Source organism: Coffea arabica, chromosome 7e (genome assembly GCF_036785885.1).
Source record: "Coffea arabica cultivar ET-39 chromosome 7e, Coffea Arabica ET-39 HiFi, whole genome shotgun sequence".
NCBI classification, from domain to species: Eukaryota; Viridiplantae; Streptophyta; class Magnoliopsida; order Gentianales; family Rubiaceae; genus Coffea; species Coffea arabica.
In genome coordinates this window covers 18,164,592-18,186,891 of record NC_092323.1, presented here as the reverse complement: position 1 = coordinate 18,186,891, position 22,300 = coordinate 18,164,592, and the positions used below count along the sequence as shown (strand labels likewise).

The following is a 22,300-nucleotide window of genomic DNA, read 5'->3' as shown; positions in this document are numbered from 1 at the left end:
TGGTAGTAAAGACTAGCGGAGTACAGTTAACTTTTATTCACAGCCAAATAACATCACAATTTCAAAATAACACAAAAATTAAAAGAAAATTTGCAGCCGCTAGCCTCATTTTCAAACATGGAGAACTAAGGTTAATAACCGGATCAATTCACATGAAAATGCCAACAATTATTCCCTATGCCTAGAAAAGTTAACCAAAAATTATAAAAGTAAAACAATCATCGATATTCACCAAAGAGATGTTCTTGAATTCAACCACATTAACTTGATACATTCTTATTATTAAAACTTGGCAAAAGTAGAAATAGATGCAACAATCCAATATCAAACTTTGGCATGCACATGTGAGCTAATCACTAAAAAGAAAGAAAGAAAATGCACGAAAGATGGCCAAATAACAAACTAAAGAAAAAAAAATTAATAATAATAAAGGAAAAACATCTAAAAATTAGAAACGCTAGCACCCCCATATGTTCCCCCCCACACCTAAATCCTACATTGTCCTCAATGGAGGAAACCTGTCAATTAAAGCAAAGAGAACAACGAAACTTCCCTCTCGAGTAGGTAAGGGTAGGCAAGAATGGTGGAGGGAAGCCGATGTAGTGGAAGTACGCGGTCAAGTTCTAAGACATCCTTGCCACTTGGCGGGTGATGTTCATCACTCTCTCAACTACGTGGTAAATCTGAGCCCGCAAGTGGTGTGACTTAACATCAGAGGCCATTGATGGGGGAGGCGCAGAAGATGAGGGCTTGGGCCTCACCATTTTCTCCAAATGTCATTTCAATCAACAAGAGACAAGAATTGCCCAAAAATAATGTAAACAACAAATTCAAAACAATAACAATTTAATAGCCACTGGTGTCTCCCAAATATCAATAGAGAGCGACACAACTTGCCCACCCAAAATCTCTCCAAATATCTCCAATTGCACAAGAACAACTCAGTCACACATGCCCAGCAGTCAATTAGGTATTCAACCAAATAGAACTGACACATGCAAGGAAAAATACTCCAACCAGTACTACTGGTGGAAAACGTAGTCCAAAATCAATGAAGTTGCTATAGCAGAGTAGTAAAGCAATAGCCCCAAGCGTTAATCTAATCACAAGAAAGAGAACGTGCCACCAACAGAGCAATATCAGAGCAGATCAATTGCTAATAATGTCTCCCAATTCATCAGGCAACTTCAGAAATAACTCAACCAGAATCTCAAAAGAAACCTCAACAAACTTAGCAATTGAAAGCAATGGTCAGAATATTTCCCAGCAATTCAATCAGATGCACCCAACTGGAATAAGCAATGTAAATGGCATAGAAACCTCCCAATTGAACAAACAAGTGCAGTATTTCAGTTTACCCAAAATCTCAATAAATGGCTCCAGTTGGCCAGTTAAAGTCTTAACTCAAAATTAGCAATTTCAATGAAAACAGGGTAGATATTGGACAATAAGAACGCAACCAACCAAATAGAGGTACCAAATTGAGGTTTAGTTACTCCACCAGTACCACTGGTGCAGCGAATAATGGAAGATAAATCACACACGACCCATACCAAATCACGGATAAACCAAAATAACAACTAATCACCGCCAACAATTTGAGAACCGAGTTACAAATACCTCCACCGGTCGATAGGCAAAGAAGGTGGAACTGGTGGTGACTGACACAGGGGCAGCGTCGTGCGACTCTTGCCCGCGGTGGGCTGGGCGACTGGTGTGGAGCGTCGCGTGAGTGGCGATGGCGCGTGTGTTGCTATGGACGGAGGAGATCGCGAGTAGGGGAAAGCGGTGGTATCAATGAGGACAGCGGCGGTCAAAGGTGGAGCAGGAGCGAGCGGCGTGGCTGAGAGGGTTGGTGGGGACTATGGAGTGGGTCTGGTGGTCGGCGGACAAGCTAGAGAGAGGCGCGCGGCTGTGGGCAGCGGCAGCGCATGATGCTGCGGATAGCGGCGGGCAAGGGATCTGCTGTGGTAGAGAAAGCGAGGCGCGGAGTGAGCAGCGGCAGCTCGCGGACTCCAGCAACGTCGACTTGCGGACTCCAGCAGCGTCGACTTGCGGCTGCTTCGCGTGGCTAGGTGGAGGAAACGACGGCGGCGTGTGGCGATGATAGCCTTGGGGCGGGCGTGACTGGCGGAATCGGCGGCGGGCATAGAGGAAAAGAAAGAAAGGGCGGACAGGGGCAGCGAGATAGAAGAAAGAAAAGAGAAAGAAGGAAGAAGAAAGAAAGGAAAGAAAGAAAAAGAAAAGGAAAGAAAGGAAAAAAAAAAGAAAATAGTATTGTGTTTTTTTCTTTTTTTTTTTCATTTTAGAAAAAAAATTTCTTTTGTTTTTACGGAAAGACTCTTTTTTTTTCTTCTTGTTACTTACATGAAATTTTTTTTTTTGAATTTTTTTTTTTTACATATATCATCTTTTTTTTTATTATCATTGACAAAATTTATTTTTGGAATTCAAAAATAGAGATTAACAGGAAATCAATAATCGTTCTTGAGTTTTTTTTGAATACTTATCTTTCCCGCGAACGTGACGAGGGCACGTCAAGAAGGCACGGAATGAGAAACTTTCCTTGTTACTTGGCGCGGGCACGTCAAGAGGGTAAGAACCCCTTCTGACGATTCTGATCGTGAACTCTCCATGTGTCATGACGCGGGCGCGTTATGAGGGCAAGAATCCCTTCGGACAATTCTGACCGTGAGCTCTCCATACGTCATGACGCGAGCCCGTCATGACAGAAGAACACCTACAACTCATCAAAAATGAAAATTGAAACCCGAAATCAGTCAAATTCATGGAAAACATATTTAAACTATTACACGAAATCAAAACAAATAATTAAAAGAAATAATTGGGTTGCCTCCCAATGAGCACCTTTCTTTAACGTTTTTAGTTAGACATTGGACACCATTTTTCAATCTGGGTGTAACTCAATTTTTCTGAAAATCTGTGGCCCTCCTCCAGGATCCAAATAGCCTTTGAGTGCAGCCTTCTTTCTTAATTTTCTACTCCTTTTCACCTCATACAGTGCTTTCATCCCCTTATACTTGTTCTCAGTAAATTTGAATTTATCCCTACAAGCAAACTCAGAAAATTCTTGCACAGAGGGATTAATAGCATGAATAGCAAACACAGGGTGAAAGTTAACAAGATGTTCCATTGTATCAAAAATATTAAAGTGGACTAGTTCTCCATCAAATTTCATGGACAATGTACCCTTATTAACGTCAATTTTTGTCTGTACTGTGCTAAAAAAGGGTTTACCTAGTAGCAAAGGTGAGGGTCAGGGGAATGATCATCATCCATGTCAAGTACATAAAAGTCAGCCGGGAATATCAATTCATTAACTTTAACCAGCACATCCTCTACCAACCCATCAGGGTATGCATTCGTTCGGTCAGCTAAATGAATTATTAGTTCGGTTTCTTTTAATGGACCGAGGTTCAGAGAAGCATACATAGATTTAGGCATTACGTTGATCGATACTCCTAAGTCCAGCAAGGTATTCCTAATCAGAGTATTACCTATCTTACATGGGACAGTAAACCTACCTGGATCCCCACACTTTGGTGGGAACTTTCTTTGGAGTACTGCTGACACATTCTCCCCAATAATAACTCTTTCATCTCCCCTCAGCCTCCTTCGATTGACACATAGGTCCCTCAGAAATTTTACATACTTCGGCACTTGCTTGATGGCGTCTAGTAAGGGAATGTTGATCTCTACCTTGCGGAACACCTCCAGGATCTCTTTCTCTTTGTCCTGCTGTTTCGGTTTCTCCAACCTGTAAGGAAATGGAGGGGGATTAGTTTTAACGTCTATGATCGGGTCAAGGAGTACCACTGAATTTTTGGTGCTTGTATTCTCTGCCTGTAGTTCTTTCTCAATTTTCTCTTTGTCCTTATCCTTTGGAGTCACAAGTTCGGGCCCCTGAATTTCCTTCCCGCTCCTTACAGTCATTGCACTTACGTTCTTCAAGTTCAGTTCAGGTTGGGATGGCAATCTTCCATTTACTTGAGACTCCAAACGGTTGATTGCTTTGGTCATTTGATTCATCTGATTTCTTATGTCCTGCCTTTCGGAGTCCGCCTTTTGTTGATTAGCAAGTAGTTGCTTGATCATCTCCTCCAAAGATGGACCAGAGCTCGGGGGGGGGAGGTGGTCGGGGTTGGTACTGCTGTTGGTACCCTGATTGCTTATTTGGCACGAAATTAGTCTGCCTATTCCCTCCATAACTGAGGTTAGGGTGGTCCCTCCAACCTGGGTTATAGGTACTTGAATAGGGGTCATAGGGCCTCCTTGGCGCAGGCGCGTGGCCTGCCATGTTCACTTGCTCTGTACCCTCCTCTTGCATCATTGGACACATGTCCATAGAGTGACCCATACCAGTGCAAATCCCACACACCTTGGCCTGAGATGCATTTCCTACAGCCAATTGCCTAACAAAAGAAGTCAACTCAGTTAGCTGCTGCTGGATAGAGGATGTCTCTACCTCATTCACCTTATGTATTGGGACATCCTCTCTCGTACCGAATTGCTGTGAATTCTCTGTCATTCCCTCAATTAACTCCCATGCTTCCCGAGGGGTTTTGTTCACCAATGCCCCTCCACTTGCAGCATCAATTATACTCATGTCCCTGAAAAGGAACCCCTCATAAAAATACTGTATGAGCAACTGCTCACTTATCTGGTGCTGGGGGCACTTGATGCACAACTTCTTGAACCGCTCCCAATACTTATAGAGTGACTCCCCTGGGTACTGCTTGATCTCGCAAATTTCTTTCCTTAGACTTGCAACCCTGAACGTAGGAAAATATTTATCTAAAATTTTTTTCTTTAATTGGTCCCACGTGGTAATGCTACCTGGTGGCAGGTAGTACAGCCAGTCCTTTGCAGAATCCTTCAAGGAAAAGGAGAATGCCCTCATTTTTATCTGCTTTTCTATAATGCCCAGGGATTTCATACTATTGCACACGATATCAAACTCTTGCAGATACTTATACGATTTTTCACCTGGTAAATCATGAAAAAAGGGTAAAAGATGAATCAGACCAGATTTTAGTTCAAATGGAGTGTTATCATTTAAGGTGGGGAAGGTAATGCATAAAGGCTGCTGATTTAAATCAGGAGCAGCCAACTCCGTTAATGTTCGTGCATTAGCCATGGCTCCTTCCTCCTGGTCAGAGTCACTCGAAGTGTCACCAAACGAATCTGTTGGTTCAACTTCTAGCTCAGGTCTCTGAAATGCAACACTGAACTGCTTCTCTCTGAGCTGTCTGGTTTTCTTTCTCGTTCTGCGAGCGATCTTCTCTACTTCAGGGTCAAAAATCAAATCACCTGTACAAGAAGACCAAGGCATACATTAGAAAAATACTAGAAAAATAACGCCAGTCCCCGGCAACGGCGTCAAAAATTAACAGGGTGTCGAAACCTATACAATAATAAAATTAAACCTAATTGTCAGTTAAAATGATCAAAACCCAATTTCAAGTACTGGAACAGGGACTCTAGGTGTGCAATGGGTTACTTGATTCACCCTGTTCCCGAAGAGTTTGCTAAATCCGATATACTCGAATGGGATGATTTTTTTTCACAAATAATTATGAATTTGTAAACAGGGCAAGTAGGGTCGTATACTCAGGGATTGGGCATATTTGTTTTTTAAGAAATTCAAAGTAACATAGGGGGTGATTTTGTAGGAATGACGACAATCAAATAAATGTAAATAAAAAAATAAATAACTAACCAGAAATTAAACAACAATTCACTGAATTCAGAGTAACAATAATTAAAGGTCTAAATCAATTAAAACAAGAAAATAATTAAAAATAAAATAAAGTAGGCAACTAAAAGTCAAATGGCAATTCACTAAAATCAAGGTAATATTAATTAAAGATTTAGCCAAGAAATAACTTCAGCAATGGTTCACCTAATTGATCATCGATGCAAAGGTAATTCCAATTATTTATCAATAAATAGGTTATAACTACCAAACAAGCGATGGCAGTCAACTCCTCCTTACTGTGTCGATGATTAAGGTACGCTCGTTAATCACTGCTCTAATTAGAAAATAATTCTAGGTACGCCCGTAAGATTTAATTTTCCAATTGCCTTACGTATTAGAGGAGGTCTATTCTAACCAAATAACGCACTACCAGGGTTATTTCATATTAGCCCGCGTATCCCCTTGGCACGAATCTAACCGTGCCAGTTGTCACTATTTGATAGGTCATAATTTGTTGTTAAATTTATAATTATTCTCCCCCTGATTTTAGCCAAATATTATTTTAATCGTCGGATTCTACTTATATTTGGTATTTTGTGCTTATTTCAGGAGAAAGAATGAAAAGTGCTTAAAATCAAATTTCAGAGAACTTCTTGATGAGTAGGTGTGCCCACGCCTAACTCCAGCCTTCTTGGCCGGACCCGCGGGCTTGGTAGCAGCAAAAATAGGCAATTAGAAGGTTGGGTCCACGTGAACCGCGAGAAGCGTGGGATTAAAACTCCAAAAGATTAGCTTTGGTTTCATTAATTGGGTCAAACGTTTTCTTGGCTCCTGGCGGCGCTATAAAGGAGAAAAAAAAGCCAGATTTACGAGAGGGCATTTAGTCATTAGCTTAGCTTTTGCTTTTGAGCGTCAGATGTTAGCTTTCTCGAGGGCGGCGGCTACTAAAGATATAAAAGGGCCAGATTCACGTGTAATTGGGAGCGCAGCTTTAGTTTCTTTTTTCCATCTGAAAACATTAGAAAGCTCCGATTGTTTTATTTTCGCACGGCTGGTTCTCCATTAATGGAGAACTAGTTTCTCAATTCTAGTTTAGGGGACAACTGAAGATTTGGTTCAACAATTACTGTGAGATCTAATTTATTTTAATTGCTTCTTTCATTTATTGGTATTCATATGTTTCCTGCTTTTAACCGTTATAACTCGTGTGGATGATTGATTAGTGCGTAATATTTAATTATTCATATAGGCTATTTTGCTAATTAGGGGTAATTGAATCCGTAATTGTTCGTTATCCCTATCTCAGTGGCAACTGGCGTAATTGAGTTTATGTCAGGGGAACATATGATCTAATTTAAACAAACTCTCGTAGCGTGTTTGTTAGTTAGGATTGGGCCTTTCTAATTATTAATGCAATCTAGAAATTAAATCCTACGGTCGTACCTAGGGTTATTTCCGGGTTAGATAAATAGTTAACGGTCGTACCTTGACTATCGATAAATTAAGGAAGGGTTGGTTGTTTATCGCGTGCATGACAACTATAACTAATCTATTAATAAATATGGAATTATCTGTGAATCGATGATCAGTACATGAACCATTTCTGAAGTGTACCCTTGGCTAGAGTTTTCCCTTAATTATTTCTCTTAATCAATTATTTTCTGCAGTTAATTTATTTAGTTAGCATTTAATCCAAAACCCCCCATACTTTGAACTCTAAAAGAAACGAATTATCCCCAGTCCCTGTGGATTCGACCCTACTCACCGCTATATACAAAATCTGTATTTTTCTCGAGTAGGTATTTATTATTGTACAGGTTCGGCACCTGTCACTATTTCAAGACAATTAAACAATTACGAATTTAATACCCTAATTGACAAAAGATTACCAAATCAATTAATTATCTGGATCCACGACAATCAATTAATTAAATAATCATAAGCATAGCAATCAAGAAATGTGCGAATACCAATAAATAAAAAAAAAGATTAAATTAAATCGATCTCACAATTTTAGGCGAACCAAAGCCTCCGTTGTCCCTTGACTAGAGTGAAAAAATTAGTACATGTTTGATGAACAAAACCCACAGGAAATTGTAAAGGAAGCAGCGGCCATCAATTGGAAAATGAGCGAATTCATTTCAATCAAGAAAAGATAGCAAAGTTACAAGAAGTAGGCCTCTGTTTCACTTCGGATGATATACGAAAAGCAAAAGCAATTGCCAATAGTTCAGATGAAGAAAAGTCAAGGTTTTTCCAATTTTGCTCCTGACATCCGTAGATGAATCCCACTACCACAAGCTAAGGAAGAAAAGTCAAAGCTAAAGGAAAAAGGAAAGCAAAAACCATAGTCCAACTCTCTGCTACCCCCTTTTGTTCCTATACTAATTGCTCTTCTTTTTAATTGTGGCGGCACACCAGGGAGAAGAAGCCCTTCGTCCGTCATTCCTTTGCAGAAATTACCAAAATGGGCGTGACATCTTCTTTTCCAAAAATGCCCCTGGGACAAGTTCTATCATTTGAACTCCTTTTCTGTCAAATTGGCACCTGTTATTATATTTTTGTTCTACTCCCTAAAATAAATACAAAATACTAAAAATGAGTAGAATCCAGCAATTAATCCACATCAGGTCAGGTAATAGGAAAAATAAATAATAAAATAAATGAAAAAATTACACCCTATCAAAAACAGGTTTTTCAATAGTTTAACTCCCATTAAATTTCTTCCAAATGAAGTCGTAACCTTGTGTTGAGTCGTCAAAAGCAAAAAAAAAAAAAAAAATTGAAACTGTTCACGGCAGTACTTTTCACCGGTACTGTTCATGACTATAGCAGTACTGTTCATCAGAAAAAAAATTATTATTTTTACCTTGTGTTTGTTTCTTGTAGTTGGTTTGGTAATTTTTTGAAGTTCTTGGATTGCATAGTGGGTTCTTGAAAAAAAAATCTTGATATTTTGAAAACCCTAAAAATCATCCTCTTGAATCTTGAAGTGCGACTACCTTATTTTCTTGAATTGGCAAGTTAGAAAAACAAAAAAGGAAGAAAGAAGGAAAAAAAAAAAGGCAGTCTTGCCTTGAATGGTTTCCAAATCTTGATTAATTTTCAAATCTTGATTGATATCTTGATTGATTTCTAAATCTTAATTGATTTCCAAATCTTGATTGATATCTTGATTGATTGCCAAATCTTGATTGATTTTCAAATATTGGTTGACTTCCAAATTCTAGCCAAATACAATTGGGTGAAGATATTCTTGACAAATGGAGCATGTCCAATGGTTCGTGTTCATAATCAAGTTGAGTTGGCGACATGCTTCTTGGATTGCATTTATCAAGACATTTTCCGAGTTACTCCTTTGTAAGCAAGCACTCGATTTGAGGACAAATCGTCTTTAAAGAGGAGGGGAATGATGAGAACATGAAAATTTGGATTCCCTTCAAATTCAAGAAAATTCGATTGATGGTTGATGGTGCAATCGAATTCAAGAATCATTGAAGATTTGTCATGCTTATTTCTTGTTATTTATTTAAGTAAGTTTCCAGCAATATTTGTTAGTTAGTCTTGAGTTATTAAAGGAAATAAAGGCTAAGGTCATGTTGACCATAGTTAAGCCAATTGGGTCAGTTAGTTTCCTATTCTAATTGAATTAGAGTTTTAGGAAAGTAGTTAATTGTTTCCAAATTTATTTAGGAAGTTGTGTCAAGTCAAATAAGGAAACTTGTATTGTTTCCAATTTAGATTAAGGTTTTGAGTCTTGTAAGGCTATAAATAGCCAACTTTATTTAACTATTCAAATATGATATTGAAGATAAATTAGTAAAAAGAGAGTTGTCTCCTTTTATGGAGTTCCTCGATGGAACTTGAGTTTCTTCTTGAACAGTATCAAGTATTTAGCGTGGATACTTGTGGTGTTCAAGGCAAAATGATCACATCATCTTGTTCTTTCAAGCTAATAACCAATCCACTAGATTTCTAGCGACGGATTCTCTTTAGGTCTAGTAAGGTAGTTATTGTTCCACACCAATAACCAATCTACTAGGTTTCTAGAGACGAGTTCTCTTTAGGCCTAGCAAGGTAGTTATTGTTCCATAACCTGGTCAAGATAGATCCTTCCGCTGTCTGATCAACTTGGTTCTTCAAGATAGGTTCTTGTAACGTCAAATTTCGTATCATGTTCTGGTTTAGTTTGAAGTTGAGGAAAGGAAAACCGGTCGATGCTCTTGATTGGTAATTAATGGATCTGAATGCAGGAAGTTCATATAGCAAGAGCACGGACAGAAATACCGATGGTTCCCTTCTTCCGAATTTAAATCTTGGCCTGAAGATGCCTTTTGGTGAAATTCTGTACGCCACAAAGAACTTTGATGAGAAACTGATTGTCGGTGAAGGGGTTTTGGCAAAGTCTACAAAGGTACTCTGAGGGATGGAACAAAAGTTGCTGTTAAAAGAAGTGAACCAGGACGAACGCAGGGGCTTCCAGAATTCCAAACTGAGATAATGGTCTTGTCCAAAATTCGCCACCGCCATCTGGTTTCTTTGATTGGATACTGCTATGAAAGATCAGAGATGGCACTAGTTTTTGAGTTCATGGAGAAGGGGACTCTGAGAGACCATCTGTACACTCCTAAGGAAGAATCTGGGAAATCAACTTCAGTATCTGGATTATCTTGGAATAGAAGGCTTCAATTGTGCATTGATGCAGCAAAAGGTCTACACTACCTTCATACTGGTCTAGGTGGTTCAATTATTCACAGGGATGTGAAGTCAACAAATATTCTGCTAGATGTGCATTATGTGGCTAAAGTTGCCGATTTTGGTATTTCAAGATTAGGTCCTCTTGAACAAAGCCATGTCAGTACAGAGGTGAAAGGCAGCTTTGGTTATCTTGACCCTGAGTACTTTAGATGCCTTCAATTAACTAAAAAATCTGATGTGCACTGTTTTGGGGTTGTACTTCTTGAAGTGCTTTGTGCAAGGCCAGCCATTGACAACTCGCTTCCCAGGCAGCAAGTAAACCTGGCTGACTGGGGAATGTCTTGTCTAATGGAAGGAGAACTTCACAAAATCATTGACCCTTTTCTTGTTGGTAAGATCAACTCGAATTCATTGAGCAGATATGGGGAAACTGTTGAGAAGTGTTTAAAAGAATGTGGAGTTGATAGGCCTAATATGGCTGATGTGTTGTGGGATCTTGAGTATGCATTGCAGCTTCAGCACACTGCAGTTCCAGAACAATCGCATGAGGGCAGCAACACGGATGTTTCCAACAACTTGCCATTGCCAGGAATTCGCCGCTTGCCTTCTCACAGCATTGCCATGAGTAGTGAAGATGAAATTGGCTCAGATGCTAATATTGAGAGAAGTAGCACAAATCCTAGTGAGGTGTTCTCTCAGCTAAGGATGGAGGATGCTAGATGATGTACAAGTGATTACATTCTAGCTTTCAGAACTGAAGTTCCATTGCAGTCTCTCAAGAGAAGTAGTTAATAAAACAATAAATAGCTTGTAAAATTACTCAGCATTGCTCTTCTTACCTTGCTGTAACCGTGTAGATCCATTGCCTGTTTGAGCACACGGGATCCTCAGTGTCACTTTTTCAGTGGCAATTCAGTGTCACTTCTATATTTATGTCAAGTGTCTTGTTTATTTAATTTGTCATGTGCTATTTATTAAAATTTCTTCTATCATCACGTGATAAGTGAGATTGGCACTGAATTTGGCACCGAGTAGTAGTACAGAGGATACCAACTGCTGTTTGAGAAATGTTTTGAATCTTTCCCGTAGTGCATTAGCAAGTTGTTCAATTTTTAAGGAATGCAAGCTGAGCTACTACCAAAAACTTATTAAGTTTAGCAATTTTTAGGAAGGGAATGAGATTCCTCATATCGGTGTTGCTACCTCTTTTACAGCTTTGACTAGAAAGCTAGAAACTTGAATCCGACCAAGTCTGAAGGACCTTTCAGAGGCTAAAATAAATACACGGAAAAGATCAAGGAAAAACTTCCTATGGAGATAAACTAAAAGAATACTTCTGCTATTACATGGTTGTAACCAAAAAAAAAATCAGAATGATTCTGAAATAGCTAGTTCTGATAATAGCTATTGCAACGTGAAAAAGATAAAAGACTCGTCAGCAATTGCTTGCTGAGTAGGGCAGTTACTTGATAAGAATTTTCTTGATACATAAAATGGAATGCGCATAACATGCAGCAGTTCATTGTTGGACTCTATTCGAACACTGAAAAGGAAATGGAAATCAACTTTCATTGGCAAACTCCAAGTAGAAACAAATTTCACTCGTGCCCGGTGCCCCTTCCATTTGGGCCAGAAGCTAGGTAACGCATTCTGAATCTCCTGCCAAAGTGGCTTCTTATGCTCTCCCATGGATCAGATTTCCAGGGAACTTCAGGGCTTGCAATCTCATTCTCTGCTGCATGAGTGGAAAGAAGAATTCTAGAGTCAATATGACATGGGAGAAATGTACATTGAAGAGTGACTAATAGAATCAGCATCGCCCATATGCTTCTCATGTTTGTGTGTCCTATTCCCTCCAGCTCACGGCTTGATAACAAGTGTGATCAGCTGTTGGTATTGAAGCTGCAGAATTGGTGCAGCATCTCTGTGCTTGGCCTAAGCCAATCGAACCTGGGATCATTATATAAGGATTGGACTTGTCATGGCTGAGTAAATTTCCAAAGAACGGGTAAATAGCTTTTCGGGGTGGGACCTCATATGATTCTGAGTCTGAATTTTCGGTTGGTAATAAGATTGAAAGCACTACTGTATAATGCACTTTCACTATTCTGTCATTGTCAGATCATTGAGTTTTCTTCAAGTTTGCTAGTAGTTAGTTGCAATATGCTTTATCTTTTTTCCAGCACCATTCACTTTAGAAGTCGCCACTGGGGAAGTACATTTGTGACAGCGGCGGAGCCAGAAAAAATTCTTAATGGGGCAAAATCAACACTAAAATTTTTTATCTACTCTTTTTCTAATTTTTTAAGCGAAAAAAAAATTCACCAACAAGTACAAATGATGCATATATTCCATGAAAAATATAAAAAGACAAATTCAAAATTATTAATGTAATAATAATTTTATTTCAAAAACAAACTAAACTATTTACAATTGCTCATTGCGAGTTTTTATATTTTAATAACTAACTTGGCTGTGGAAGTAAGAATGGCTCTCGATTGTGGGGGAAAAATGGGGAATCAGTGGAGGGAAGGAAAATTGGGAAGTGGGGACAAAGAAAGTAAATGATATGATTAGATGAATTGATCAAAAGAAAGAGTAACTAGCTGCTTGGTTGTGGAAGATAGTGACTCTCGACTGTGGGGAAAAAATGGGGGACCAAAGGAAGGAAGGGAAATTGGGGAGTAGGATCCAAAGAAAATGAATGATATGATTGGTACTTGCTTGTTGAAATGAAAAGGCTTTTTTTTTAATCTTATTTCAAATGGAATTTGTGCCCCACATTTCTTTTTAGAATTTTAGTTTATGAACTAACTTAAAAAATTACGTAATTTTTTCACATCTTTTCTAAGAAAACTCTGGGGTCACACTTAAAATTATATCAAAATTATATAAGTATTATAGAAATTTAAGGGGGGCAGTGGGAGCCCGTGCCCCCACCTTTAATCCGCCCCTGATTTGTGATTAAGGTTTTGATAATAAAGTTAGTCCAATTAAAAAAGTAACATTAAAAAAGTACTTTAAAGAGAAAGATGAAACTTTTATTATATAAATACCCCTCATGCTTGTATATAAGTTGTATTAGTAAAAGAATAAAAATAATTAAAAGTTAGAAACAATTAATACACACATTTAACCACTCAAAAAGTTCACATTCAATAAATTAGATAACACAGATAACTAATAAAACTACACTAATGATTACAAAATTCAGTAAAACAAACTAGTCATTTCTTTTAACTTAATGTTTGCTATGATTCTTATGATTTTGAACAGAAAAATTTTAAAATTTTGTCTGTCTTTTCTCTCCTAATAAATGAGACAACACAAATAAGTAATAAAACTACACTAATGATTACAATATTTAATAAAACAGACTAGTCATATCTTTTAATTTAATGTTTGCTATGATTCTTGTGATTTTGAACTGAAAAATTTTCAAATTTTGTCTTTTTCTTTTCTCTTCTTTCTCCCTTATTTCCATGAAATTACTTTACAATTGCCTCCTTTATTTCCATAAAATTACTTTACAATTGTCACAACTTTAAGAATTTCAAAGAAAACTGAAAGGAGGGGAAAAAGGCAAAATTCGAAAATTTTTCTGTTCAAAATTACAAGAATCATTATTAAAAGAGATGACCAGTCTATTTTGCTAAATCTTGTAATCATGAGTGTAGTTTTGTTACTTATCTGTGTTGTCTAATTTATTAAATGTGAACTTTTTTAGTGGTTAAATATGTGTATTAATTGTTTCTAACTTTTAATTATTTTTATTTTTTTACTAATACGACTTATGTACATGCATAAAGGGTATTTATAGAATAAAAGTTTCATCTCTCTCCTTAAAGTACTTTTTTAATGTTACTTTTTTAAATTGGACTAATTTTGTTATCAAAACCTTAACCTCAGAGGAGGTTTGTGTAATTTTATAAACTTCAGGGGAGGCTAGTGAAATTGTCAAAAATCTCAGGAGCAATTTTTGAAATTATCCCTAGTTCAATTCAGCACTTGCTTAATAGATTCAAATATTAAAATATTTAGACTAGTTTGATAACAAAAAATTAAACATCTGAATAAATTTAATGAAACCGAATTTTTTAGGCAAAATTTTCTCCTAAAAATAAGTGATAAGTTATTCATTCATCACTTAATTTGATATACATTTAAATATATCAAATTTAGTACTTAACAATTCAATAAATTAATCAATCTAAATTTTATATTTTAATTTTCAGAATTTAATTTTATCAAACGCACCTGCTTTCAATTAGTGACTTATGTAGAATGTATTGTTAGTTACAGTATGCCACACAGGCACACGAAGCACTACGCAGTCACCAAGAGTTTGGTGTTTTTAACCCAAGCTTATGTTTGAAAAATCTTTTTTTTTTCCAAAATAACTTTTATATTTTATATGAACACATTTATTAATTAATTTTTTATTTTATATATATCAAATTATTATAATATATTTTTTTATAAAAATTTTAAAAGATAATAATTCAAACGGGTCACTTCTACCATTTTGAGCAGTGAAACAACTTAGTGACGGAGTAACTATCAACAAATACAGTGGGATGGTGACAGCATATAAATAGGTTTAAGACTTGGCCCAACTACACTATCATTTGCCAATGATTTTGAGTCGCACATGTGCAAATTTGCAATGGATGTGCTTCACTTGAAAGATTTTTTCTTTTTTTTTTTTTTAAATTGTGCTTTCACTCAAGCAATTTCATCGAGTTCGGAGTTCAAATTTTGTGTGTGATAGTCAGAAATAAGAAGTAGGGTTGCAAACAAATCGAACTGCTCGCGAGTGGCTCATGAGTGCTCAAGTCGAGCTCAAACTGATCAAATCAAGCTCGAGTTTAAGTTTAAAAATATCAAGCTCGTTAGTTCACGAGTTGGTTTGTGAACTCAAGTATATATATATATTTTTATTTTTATTTTACTATTAAAATTATATATTTCTAATATTTATTTTTTTAAAAATAAAAAAAATTATTATTTATTTTTCGAGTTCGAGCTTTAAATTGGTAGTTTGTCCAATTCGAGGTCGAGTTTAATAAAATTAAATTAAGACTCGACTCGATTATGTCAAAACTCAACTCGACTCGATTCGTTTGCACCCCTAAAAAGAAGGATGTTGGAGCGGGTGAGAGGATTAAAAAAAATGCAATTTCATCGGGTTTTTTTTTTTTTTTTGCTCCAACTTGCCTGAACGTGCCAACAGACAATTGAAGAGTGGTCCAATTCTCCTTCGATACCTTTACAAGCTTTTATCTTGCGATGATTATTGTCAGTTATTTTTTAATTTGCAATTGAAATTTCTTTTCCCTTCTTACTTTTTATCTTTGTAGTTGAACTCCTTGCACCTAGCTAAAGATACTTCCATACTTGTGAAATTTTTCTACAAAAAATTCAGAAAAATGCAATTCAGTAATTATTTCCTGACTTTTCCACCCATCAAAAAGAAAAAAATAAAAACACTTTTGAAACTTTTCAACAGAAAAAAGCATCAACATAGGGAGCTAGGACACAAGAATCCTAAAGCCTACAAAACTTTTTCTCAGTCACAAAAGATTTCTTAATTTGAGACAGAATAAAGGATATAATTTGTAACTGATAGTCCTGATTTTTGCTTAAACAACACTGCCCTAAAAAAAATAAAAATAAAAATAAAAATTCATACTTGTGGGCGCTGCATTCCGTCAACTATTAATCTCTACTGGGAAATGGAATCCGCACTCTAATATGTACTCATCCGACGACTTGAAGTCAACCCGCCGGCTGCAGTCAAAGTCGTGTTTCTTTCGCTCACCTTCCGCCACAAGTTTGATAGGACATAGGGCCTCCCCGTTCCCATCGTGTCTAGCTAGTTGTGTGAATTGTTAGAATTTATAAATTGATACTACAATTTTTTTCATAATAACGAAGTTGATGTAAACCTCACGATTACACCAATAATATATCAGTTTATATAAAAATTGTGTTAGTTTATCCAATTGGACAGAACTCAAATGTGGAAGGGCTCCGGATCCTTACAATTTTAGAAATAGTTTCATAAATCTCTCTTGAGGTTTCTAACAATTTAGCGACTTTTCTTGACTTGAGATTTAAAAAATTACACTGGTCTTCGTTGGTGTTATAAAAAGTCTATAATAGTTTTAACAATTTTACAAATCTTAAGTGAAAAGTGGGTGTAAAGGAAAAAGAAAACCACATCTCGGAAATATTTCTTTATCCAAAAGCTTTAACCCCATCTCAATTAGTAATACATTGTATTCAATTCTTAGGTCATTTAAATGGATTTTCTACTTAGTTTTATAAATAACTGATTAGTAGGGATGCATTTATTAAAAACAATTTCTTCATAATTTATTAGCAAAAAAAAAGGAAAAAGAAGTCCAAACATTAAAAATAATGCCTTGAAACATGACCTAAATTTGGTGCAAGGAAGAGCTGCCTTAAAATTTTTTACTTAATAAGTAATGTTGATATTTGATTTATTTTGTCATTTAATTTGTTTGTTAAATCAAATTGGGGCAGTACGGGATATTCATTAGACTTTTTTGTGCTTACGTCACCATTTGTTACTAAAACATACTTTTTGGGGGAGGCTTCTATAATTTTTCAAATTTGAAGGGAGGTCTGAAATTATCCCTGAAATTTAATGTAGCTTCAGGCGTGTGTGTTGTCCTCTTCCATGTCGTACCCACATGAGAAAAAGTTAGCTAAAGACTATAAGGCTTCCCATTCCGTGGACTTCACAGTACTGACTCAAGAAACCATCTTGATGAAACTCATCAATTTCCACCAAAACTCAATGGAAATCCTTCATCCTCCAAACACAGGTTACGTCCTCTTCAATTTGTGCTGCTATCTTTTGTTGTTCAACGGAATCAACACCTCCGCTTACACCGTACCTGATCGCTACTTCATCAACTGTGGCTCAAGTGGCAGCACAACCGTCTACGGGCGGAACTTCGTCGGCGACGTCAATCCCGATTCGTTCACCTTGTCCGCAAGCCACAGCAAAGAAGACCAATCATCGGATTCAGCATCTTCTCCACTCTATCAAACTGCAAGAATTTTCAGACAAAAATCTTCATATGATCTTGACCTTGTCCAGAATGGCATTTACGTGGTACGTTTTCACTTCTATGCTTTCACTTCTCCAGATAATCTTGCTACTGCCAGATTCGACGTGTCAACTTCCAAGTTTTCACTCCTATCCAACTTCAGCGTCCAAAATAGTAGCACCAGTAAGTCACCTGTGATTAAAGAGTTCTTGATCCGTATCGATGTGGGGAAGTTCCAAATTTACTTCACGCCTTCCGGGTCATCTTCTTTTGCCTTTGTTAATGCTATAGAAGCATTCCTTGCTCCTGATAACTTCATTCAGGATTCTCCTTCTCCTTCTTACATAACTCCTGCTGGAAGCAAAGGAGTTTACAATGGTTTGTTGTCCAATGCTTTACAAGTAGTTCATAGGATTAACGTTGGTGGACTGACTGTAACACCGGACAATGATACTTTGGGGAGAAATTGGATACCTGATGATGATTATTTGGTCTTACGGAATGCAGCCATGAACACTCCATTTCGTAGTGCACCGCCTAATTACCAGTCCGGATTTGCAACAAGGTTTGATGCTCCTGACCCTGTTTATAACACTGCCAAAGAGCTGAACATCGCTCCTAGTCAGGAAGGTGTCACTCTCCCGAAAACAAATTTTAATGTTTCTTGGCGATTCAATGTAAATGGAAATGCCAAATTTCTAGTCCGGGTGCATTTTTGTGACGTAATTAGTCGAGCTGGTAGCGACACATTGAAATTCAATCTCTATATTTATAGTAACTTCAGCCAAAAAATTGATCCACAAGATTCAACTACCGCAACCATGACGGCAGTTCCTTTTTACAATGATTTTGTGGTGGATTCAGATGATTCTGGTTTTATGAATGTAAGTATTGGCCCACGGAAAGATTCTAGTAATCAAACAGCCTTTCTTAATGGGGTAGAGATTATGCAGTTGGTTAACGTGCCAGGTCCAATTTCAAATGGAAGTGGATCAGGAAACAAGCATTTGCCCGTTATTATTGGTTCAGTTGCTGGAGGTGTGGTTCTCATCATCATTGCAGTGGTGTTGTCCTGGTTTAGTTTGAAGTTGAGGAAAGGAAAACCTGTCGATGCTCTTGACTGGCAATTAATGGATCTGAATGCAGGAAGTTCATATAGCAAGAGCACGGACAGAAATACCAATGGTTCCCCTCTTCCGGATTTAAATCTTGGCCTGAAGATGCCTTTTGGTGAAATTCTGTACGCCACAAAGAACTTTGATGAGAAACTGATTGTCGGTGAAGGGGGTTTTGGCAAAGTCTACAGAGGTACTCTGAGGGATGGAACAAAAGTTGCTGTTAAAAGAAGTGAACCAGGCCGAACGCAGGGGCTTCCAGAATTCCAAACTGAGATAATGGTCTTGTCCAAAATTCGCCACCGCCATCTGGTTTCTTTGATTGGATACTGCTATGAAAGATCAGAGATGGTACTAGTTTTTGAGTTCATGGAGAAGGGGACTCTGAGAGACCATCTGTACACTCCTAAGGAAGAATCTGGGAAATCAACTTCAGTATCTGGATTATCTTGGAATAGAAGGCTTCAATTGTGCATTGATGCAGCAAAAGGTTTACACTACCTTCATACTGGTCTAGGCGGTTCAATTATTCACAGGGATGTGAAGTCAACAAATATTCTGCTAGATGAGCATTATGTGGCTAAAGTTGCCGATTTTGGTATTTCAAGATTAGGTCCTCTTGATCAAAGCCATGTCAGTACAGAGGTGAAAGGCAGCTTTGGTTATCTTGACCCTGAGTACTTTAGATGCCTTCAATTAACTCAAAAATCTGATGTGTACTCTTTTGGAGTTGTACTTCTTGAAGTGCTTTGTGCAAGGCCAGCCATTGACAACTTGCTTCCCAGGCAGCAAGTAAACCTGGCTGACTGGGGAATGTCTTGTCTAATGGAAGGAGAACTTCACAAAATCATTGACCCTTTACTTGTTGGTAAGATTAACTCGAATTCATTGAGCAGATATGGGGAAACTGTTGAGAAGTGTTTAAAAGACTGTGGAGTTGATAGGCCTAATATGGCTGATGTGTTGTGGGATCTTGAGTATGCATTGCAGCTTCAGCACACTGCAGTTCCAGAACAATCGCATGAGGGCAGCAACACGGATGTTTCCTACAACTTGCCATTGCCAGTAATTCGCCGCTTGCCTTCTCACAGCATTGCCACGAGTGAAGATGAAATTGGCTCAGATGCTAATATTGAGAGAAGTAGCACAAATCCTAGTGAGGTGTTCTCTCAGCTAAGGATGGAGGATGCTAGATGATGTACAAGTGATTACATTCTAGCTTTAGAACTGAAGTTCCATTGCAGTCACTCGAGAGAAGTAGTCAATAAAACAATAAATAGCTTGTAAAATTACTCAGCATTGCTCTTCTTACCTTGCTGTAACCGTGTAGATCCATTGCCTGTTTGAGAAATGTTTTGAATCTTTCCCGTAGTGCATTAGTAAGTTGTTCAATTTTAAGGAATGCAAGCTGACCTGAGCTACTACCAAAAACTTATTAAGTTTAGCAATTTTTAGGAAGGGAATGAGATTCCTCACATTGGTGTTGCTATCTCTTTAACAGCTTTGACTAGAAAGCTAGAAACTTGAATCCGACCAAGTCTGAAGGACCTTTCAGAGGCTAAAATAAATACACGAAAAAGATCGAGGAAAAACTTCCTATGGAGATAAACTAAAAGAATACTTCTGCTATTACATGGTTACAACCAAAAAAAAAAATCAGAATGATTCTGAAATAACTAGTTCTGATAATAGGTATTGCAACGTGAAAAAGATAAAAGACTCGTCAGCAATTGCTTGCTGAGTAGGGCTGTTACTTGATAAGAATTTTCTTGATCCATAGAATGGAACGCGCATAACATGCAGCAGTTCAGTGTTGGACTCTTTTCGAACATTGAAAAGGAAATGGAAATCAACTTTCATTGGCAAACCCCACGTAGAAACAAATTTCACTCGTGCCCGGTGCCCCTTCCATTTGGGCCAGAAGCTAGGGAACGCATTCTGAATCTCCTGCTAAAGTGGCTTCTTATGCTCTCCCATGGATCAGATTTCCAGGGAACTTCAGGGCTCGCAATCTCATTCTCTGCTGCATGAGTGGAAAGAAGAATTCTAGAGTCAATATGACATGGAAGAAATGTGCATTGAAGAGTGACTAATAGAATCAGCATCGCCCATATGCTTCTCATGTTTGTGTGTCCTGTTCCTTCCAGCTCACGGCTTGATAACAAGTGTGATCAGCTGTTGGTATTGAAGCTGCAGAATTGGTGCAGCATCTCTGTGCATGGCCTAAGCCAATGGAACCTGAGATCATTATATAAGGATTGGACTTGTCATGGCTGAGTAAATTTCCAAAGAACGGGTAAATAGCTTTTCAGGGTGGGACCTTATATGATTCTGACTCTGAATTTTCGGTTGGTAATAAGATTGAAAGCACTGCTGTATAATGCACTTTCACTATTCTGTCATTGTCAGATCATTGAGTTTTCTTCAAGTTTGCTAGTAGTTAGTTGCAATATGCTTCATCTTTTTTCCAGCACCATTGACTTTAGAAGTAGCCACTGGGGAAGTACATTCGTGATTTGCCCTGTAGTGATAGTCATGAATTCCAACATTTTTTTGTGCCTGATCTCCTAAGAGCTCTGGAGTAATCTAATTTCTTTCCTTTCACCCCTTGGCCGAACTTGGGTAGAGAGGCACGTATTTCTTTCCCCAATTCTGATCATGTAGTAGATTTTTTTTATCTCCTGAGCCTGTGGCTGAACCAACAGTTGTAATGAATTTTCTCCTCTTTTCTTTTTCCTTTTTAAAATTTTTTTTTTTTTCTAGCAGGGAAGATTAGAATGTAAGAAACGGGGAAGGGGCAGGGGATTTAGAACCTCAATATCTGAGTTCTAAGGTTTTAATCTTAGCCACTAAAGATTGTATTCCCAGGGAATAATTCATCTCAGAAGTCAATAACCATACCGACTTTTTTATTTTTCTTCTTTCTTACCAAGCATGAATAGACATGTTATCTACTTACTAGGGCCAGTCCAGTGGTCACGGAAGGGTTCTTAAAGTCTTTTCCGCTGCCAAAACAGATTTAGGATAAGACATTTAAAGTATTTATCGCTGTTAGATTCAAGGTTCAAATTTTATGTCTGCATGTGAATGTGTATTCATACATGATACAAATTACTTGGATTCCTTTTTGGGAGGATAAAGTAACATAAATAATTAAGCAATTAAAAGCACTGAGCAAAAATGTCTTCCCTTCAAATTCAAGTTGATCGCCTCCACAAATTAAAACGTAACTTTGAAGGTGATCGTCCAAAGTCAAAGCCATATTGTGGAGCTTAAAATAATGGATTGTGCTTTGTATTAATCACATGAGCTATTGCTTCTTAACACTCTTCCATAGTATTTAAGAACAAAAATTACTTCTTCCATTTTCGATAAAATCAGTCATTTCCTGTCTTTCCCCTATTTCGTTGTTGTATGCGTACAATTTAAACAACATTTTTTTCTTCTTTTTTTTGTGTAATATTTGTTTCTTCTTTCTCTCTTTTCTTTTTTTTCCCTCACTAAATTGTTAAGAAAATTTCTCCGCAAGTTAAGATTCACTAAAAGGCTGAAAGCTTTTCATTTTGATGCCAATTGTATGGATCTGTAATGTGTGTGTCAAGTGTCAACTTTAAGTTGAGGCATACTCTCATACTTAAAGAATTTTCTCATACTTGTGAGCCTATCACAAGTATGATGTTTATAAG

The 22,300-nt window shown here is 37.4% G+C and overlaps 3 protein-coding genes across 3 annotated transcripts; 2 read left to right on the top strand and 1 right to left on the bottom strand.

Annotated features, from left to right (window-relative positions):
- Positions 1 to 3,258: 3,258 nt before the first annotated feature.
- LOC113700668 (uncharacterized) lies at positions 3,259 to 4,041 on the bottom strand. Its single transcript, XM_027221132.2, has one exon. It carries the CDS (start codon positions 4,039 to 4,041, stop codon positions 3,259 to 3,261), a length of 783 nt encoding a protein of 260 aa, XP_027076933.2.
- A 5,908-nt stretch (positions 4,042 to 9,949) lies between these two features.
- On the top strand, positions 9,950 to 11,266 carry LOC113701441 (receptor-like protein kinase THESEUS 1). The gene has a single exon (XM_027222100.2). The coding sequence runs from the start codon at positions 10,220 to 10,222 to the stop codon at positions 11,138 to 11,140; it is 921 nt and encodes a 306-aa protein (XP_027077901.2). The 5' UTR covers positions 9,950 to 10,219; the 3' UTR covers positions 11,141 to 11,266.
- A 5,825-nt stretch (positions 11,267 to 17,091) lies between these two features.
- Positions 17,092 to 19,990, top strand: LOC113702330 (probable receptor-like protein kinase At5g24010). Its single transcript, XM_027223483.2, has one exon. The coding sequence runs from the start codon at positions 17,124 to 17,126 to the stop codon at positions 19,809 to 19,811; it is 2,688 nt and encodes an 895-aa protein (XP_027079284.2). The 5' UTR covers positions 17,092 to 17,123; the 3' UTR covers positions 19,812 to 19,990.
- Positions 19,991 to 22,300: the final 2,310 nt, after the last annotated feature.